The sequence below is a fragment of the Sesamum indicum genome, linkage group LG3 (assembly GCF_026168435.1).
Source record: "Sesamum indicum cultivar Baizhima isolate 11 linkage group LG3, ASM2616843v1, whole genome shotgun sequence".
NCBI lineage: Eukaryota > Viridiplantae > Streptophyta > Magnoliopsida > Lamiales > Pedaliaceae > Sesamum > Sesamum indicum.
In genome coordinates this window covers 22,386,493-22,392,492 of record NC_142659.1, presented here as the reverse complement: position 1 = coordinate 22,392,492, position 6,000 = coordinate 22,386,493, and the positions used below count along the sequence as shown (strand labels likewise).

The window sequence follows — 6,000 nt, the reverse complement described above, 5'->3', positions numbered from 1 at the left end:
AACAAAAATTCCACGAAGTTTAATTATTTCATAATTCTTTGTTATACTGATGTATTAATTGAAAGATGTATTTCCCAGATACTAAGTTTATGGAAACATTGACGCAATCATATAATTATAGTTTTTTATAAAAATAAAATGTCCTTTCTTTGTTTTTCCTTTTTTGGTATTTTTATTTGGATTCTGAATAATTTTGATGTCCATAATTTCTTCATCTTGCAAGTATCTAAATAAACATTTTGTTTGAGTGTCTTTGTAATCATTTCGAACCTGGAAAATAAAATAGGAAACTTGTCCAACAAAAATCAGACAGAAAATGGTATCTTTTGCTAATTAAATAAGTAATTTTTTTAATTGAAAATTAACAAATAATTCCAATAATTTGTCATTTTTTTTTATCAGACAATGTTTATTAAATTAATAATATACTTAAAGTTTATGCATTCCACTAACCGTTGCTAAGTTTTTTTATTCACAATTGCTTGGGTTGATAGAGTATTTTGAATGAGTATTAAATATAAAATTTTTATAATACTCTTGTCAAAATAATAATTGAAAAATTCAATTACCATATATTGTCACTTTAAATTAAATTTCAACTAAATAAAGTATATACTGTATGTTTATACGTGTAAACCGTGGCTTTTTCTATTAAAATATTAATAGAATCTAATGTGTAAAAGTGAATTTTTATTTATATAATTTATGGGATTATTAATGAAACGAAAAATACACACATTATGAGGTATCGGACCAAAAATACAATTCCTCGTCAAAATGACAAGATATGTAACAAAATCATGAAAAAATCTATAATAGAGGATTCAAAGAACTAAGAAAATAAGATACTGCAATAAGGGAAAAAAAAATAATAATAATATCATCACGTTATCCCTTAGAGTATAACTCAATGGATTGGGTTGTTTGAGATTTTGAGTTCAAATTTAGGTTGTACGTGACTAAGAATATGCCATGTAAAAAAAAAGATAAATTACAATAATCTCTCATGAGGTTTAATATAACTACGAATATTCTCTTGTTGTTTGAAAAATTACAAATATTTTATAATTTGAACAGTTGTTTGACAACTATTTCAATCCGTTAGTGTTATTTTTTTATTTTTTATTATGAACTGACAAAAATATTGAAAGATATTTATAATTTTTTAAATAATTTATGAGTATACCAAAATTTTAAAAAATTTAATTATAATTTACCCTAAATTAAAATATTGTAAACCCTCTAAAGATTGACAAAAATTCTTGGGGCCACATGGTCATACCCCCCCCCATATCCAATACCTATGTAGGCCCTCTCCTTTCACATGGCAGGCACCTGTCTACCTCCACCTCACACCCACCCACCCTCCACCCCACAAAACGCATCTTGACCATTCCCTCTAGATATTCCTCATAAAAGTCTTCCATATGGGCGGCTGAGCTTGTCCCTCTCCTGTCCCCTGGAACCCGGAGCACTTGTCTTAAACCTGATGCTAATGCTTCCGACACCTTAACCTCCCTTTGTCCCAAGATTCAAGCAATAACATCCCAACATGCATCAAACCCCAACTGCAAAAACCACTCTATCCCTCCACACGCTTTATCACCGTAATATAATTACATCTATAAAACCACTCCCCAATGTTTCTTGTCTTATCATCCACAACCTCACACCAAGAAAACAAACAAATCTTGAGCTTGACATCTCCAAGAAACACAAACATACACTACTCTAGCTCACAATCTTGAAAACAAAGGTTTGGTTGAGTCTTCTTGATTTATCAGGTTGAGATCAGTCATTGTTGGCAAGAGATGGAGGGTGTCATGAGCCATGCAAGTGATCTAAACTTGAAGGCAACTGAGCTAAGATTGGGATTACCTGGCACAGATGAACGCGACGATGTCGAGTCAGTTGCGAGGAATAACAAGCGAGCCTTGCCGGAGTCGGCTAACGACAGTGGATCGAAAGGCGGAAAATCCATTGATCATGAGAATGCACCTGCCCCAAAGTAAGAGCCGTTTCCTTTATCTATTATGAGCTTATAGTGGAATTGCAATCAAGATTTGTATTAGTAACTGACCTGTTTGATTGGAATTCGATGGCAGGGCACAGATAGTTGGGTGGCCGCCGGTGAGGTCCTACCGGAAAAACAATCTGGAGGCGAAGAAAACAGAAACTGAAACAGGGATGTATGTGAAAGTGAGCATGGATGGAGCTCCTTACCTTAGAAAGATTGATTTGAGTATTTACAATGGATATGCTGAGCTCCTCAAGGCTTTGGAAAGCATGTTTAAACTCACCATAGGTAGGAAGATGGTTTCTTCTCATAGGATTATTCTTTAAGGATCTGTATGCAATTTGGGGTTCCAAGATTGTTTGAGCTGCTTCTAATATTGTCTGATTTGTCTCTTCCCAGGTGACTACTCTGAGAGAGAAGGATACAAAGGATCAGAATATGCACCTGCATATGAAGATAAAGATGGTGACTTGATGCTTGTTGGTGATGTTCCATGGGAGTAAGTTCTCCACTCCAATCCCATCCCACCTAGACAATGGAACACACACACAAACACATGAAAATTGTAATAACCTTGTATACTTATGTTGTTTTGAAATGTGTAATTCTTGCAGCATGTTCATGTCATCTTGCAAAAGATTAAGGATCATGAAAGGGTCTGATGCTAGTGGGCTGGGTTGCGGCGTATGAGAATTGCCCGGTGCTTGGGTCGATTAGTACTGTACGTGTGACAAGAAGAGAAGAACATGATGTCTCTCTCAGGAAGAGAGGAATCATATTACAGCTTGGGTTGTCGAAGAATCAAGATCTCCAGACCTCACTTGGAAGGGGAGGTTCAACAGACAGGGAGACAATATCCATTTGCCCTTTTCTTGATACCATTACAGCATGAAAACCATGGGTGGTTTTCAGATCCTGTGGTGTTAATCTTTGGCTTGTAATAAGTTCCAGAAAACAGGAAAAGCATATGTATTTTAGCTGTCAAAGTAATTGTGCAAAATGACAACATATATATCTCTTTATTATTAGGCTTTCCGCAGGTTTCTTAATGTGTTTGATGCAATCATCTTGTTTTGTAAACCACCATTGTATTTTCCTGTGTCATTGGTTTGACACACAGAGAAATGGAAAGAGATCATGTGATTATATTTGCATGTTTGTCTCCCCAAGTCTAATCCACACAACTTAAGATTTGTAGATTGCTAATGTTTTAAATTAAAAAAAAAAATGCAAGTAATCGTGTCATATTACAAATAAGTAAATTCCGTTATGAAAAAAAAATTCATAATTTATCTCCACCCCTATATTTTTTAAAATATAACAATTTACCCTTATGTGTTTTTTAAAATAAAACAATCTATCTCTCTAAACCGGGGGTAAATTGCATTTTTCTGAAACAATACAAGGGGGATAAATTGCTATTTTTTTTATAAGAGGTCAATTTATTAATTGCAATATCACAGGAGTAAATTGCATTAAACCCGTTCCAAATCTGATGTTATATTTCAAACATCATATATAAACAAAGATTTATTCTCCACCTATTACAACATATGTTGTTCTTGGTCGTTGTCCAAGCCTGAAACACCAAAAAGATAAAGTTTGCTTCACACCACTAATGAGATCTACATAATGTTGATACAGCGTTATCATCGCATTCTGGTGTACAATACCAAATGCATACAAGAATTATCTTTTTTTTTTTTTTTTTCATATGAGCCGTGAAATCTACATAATGCTGACGTGGCATGATTATCGCGGTTTGGTGTAAGAACACGGTGCAACTTTCAAGTCAAAGGAGATAAGTTGGCGAAATATGAGGACATGAAGAAGCTAACTGAGCTCAAAGGGCCTACAAATTTGCAGCGTGCAACCTGAAGTCCAGGGATCTGCCAGTGTGCAAAATCTTGACACATCACCGAAATCTTGAGGTCGAGAATAGGTTTCCCCATACTAGATAGGTACCTCAAGAATTTTATGGGGTTGCATAAAATACTAAGGTATCAACGTTGTTGGCGTAGATTTAGGCATTAAAGACATGAATTTTCACTACTGCTATTGTTGTTTCCTCATTATTACTTACTCAAAATAAAAAAGAAAATAAAAGTGGGAGAAGGAATATAAAATTAAAAAAAAAATACAAGTAAACACTTGTGGTATCGCAAATGAGCAGATTGACCCCCTATAAAAAAATAGTAATTTATTTCGATCCCTATGTTTTTTAAAAATAAAGCGACCGATTTACCTTTTTGTGTTTTAAAAAATGAGCCACTATGGCACACAGTTCATGCATGCGTGCGTATAAAAAATAATTTTTATTGTTTAAAATATATTAATCAATATACTACGTTAAAAAAAAGAAAGAAAGAAAAAAAAACTAATTTATCAGTTAATGTAAAATTTGAAAAGTTGAATAAGTTATTTATCTTATCGGTTGAAGGGCATTTTCGACTTAACAAAAGATTGGTATTGCGGTGTCGTTAACCGTCATTTGTGAGTGTAAATGGCCTTTTCTTTTTATATTAATATTAGTATCGATGAAACAATTTGCCTCATTTTCTATGGAGATAAATGTTATTTTTATATATTTTTATTTATAAAATAATTTATTCATTTATAATATGACAAACGAATAAATTGTATTAAACCCAATTAAAAAAATCTTGATCATCATCAATTACAGTCACAACCAAACAACTGTATAAGCCCAAAAAACATACTACCATGTAAGAATGAGACACGAGATTCCATTTGTAAATTTTCAAGTGATGGGAATGTTGTCTGATTTATTAAATCCTTGAGATGGCACATCCCACGTCATTGATGGTCTATCACAAAACATAGTCCGACTGGATATTTTCTGTAAGAATCTTTTTGAGCAAAGTTGAAAGCTTTTGTGCTTCAAGTTTGCACTATTCTGGAGCCCTGTGCCATTAAGCTAATTTTCCAGGAAAAGAGGCTATATATATATATAATATAGTACATACTCACAATGGTTTCAATTTTATTTTATAATTAATTACACTTAGATTCCGTCCTAAAATGCGAAACTTCACTTTCTTTCAAACAAATTTTAAAATTACACTTACACTCTTTTAAAAAAATTATTATTTATACCTGACCACCTTTCATTAAGATATGGATAAAAAGTATTGACCATAGCAAAAAAATTACTATAAATTTTTTATTTTGCCTCTCAATATATAACATTCTCAAATATAATATATATATATATATACGTATATATATAGAGAGAGAGTGGGGGGTTAATATTATTATATTTTTTTCTTTATAAGTGTAAAAATATTATATGAAAATTGTATTTTTCAGAGTGTGAGGTGTGTGCCGTGGTCATTCTTAGAATTGGGAGAATTATGTGGTTTGTTCTCATTGATTCAAAAAAGAAATCAATTACAGAGGCTGTATAACAGACTTATACTAACACTAACAAAATAACTGCTGCAAGAAGTGTAAATCTAACTAATGAGAAAACGTGCTTTACAAACTAAAACAAAGACTGAACATAAATTTAGGTGACGAGGCAGCCAACACAACTCCAGGTCAGCGCTAAGTTGGCAGCAGATTGAGCATCATCTTCAAGCTGCATCTCTGTTCTGCTCTGCGTTGATATGTAACCTGTAACACACACATAACACCCCCCCCCCCCCCCACAAGATGGAGCTTGGGGGGTCAAGCCCAGCTTGGCAAAGAGACGAGCAAAGTCAGAAACAGAGGCAGACTTGGTGAATAAATCCGCAAGCTGATCACGGCTAGGAATATGCGACGGCAAGATGAAACTCAGCTTGAATTGCTCACAAACGATATGGCAGTCGATGTCAAGGTGTTTGGTATGCTCGTGAAACACCAGGTTCTCAGTGATGTGAATGGCGGCCTGATTATCACACCAAAAAGAGATAGGGGTACGAAAAGAGACCTGAAAGGCGTGAAGAAGATACGATAGCTAGAGAAGCTCACAAACAACA

General features: G+C 33.8%; 1 protein-coding gene across 1 annotated transcript; it reads left to right on the top strand.

The window, feature by feature from the left end:
* The first annotated feature begins 1,560 nt into the window (after positions 1–1,560).
* On the top strand, positions 1,561–3,171 carry IAA2 (indole-3-acetic acid inducible 2). The gene is made up of 4 exons (XM_011075182.3): positions 1,561–2,008; positions 2,106–2,305; positions 2,417–2,516; positions 2,632–3,171. Exons 1-4 carry the CDS (start codon positions 1,812–1,814, stop codon positions 2,705–2,707), a joined length of 573 nt encoding a protein of 190 aa, XP_011073484.1. The 5' UTR covers positions 1,561–1,811; the 3' UTR covers positions 2,708–3,171.
* The last annotated feature ends 2,829 nt before the right edge of the window (positions 3,172–6,000 follow it).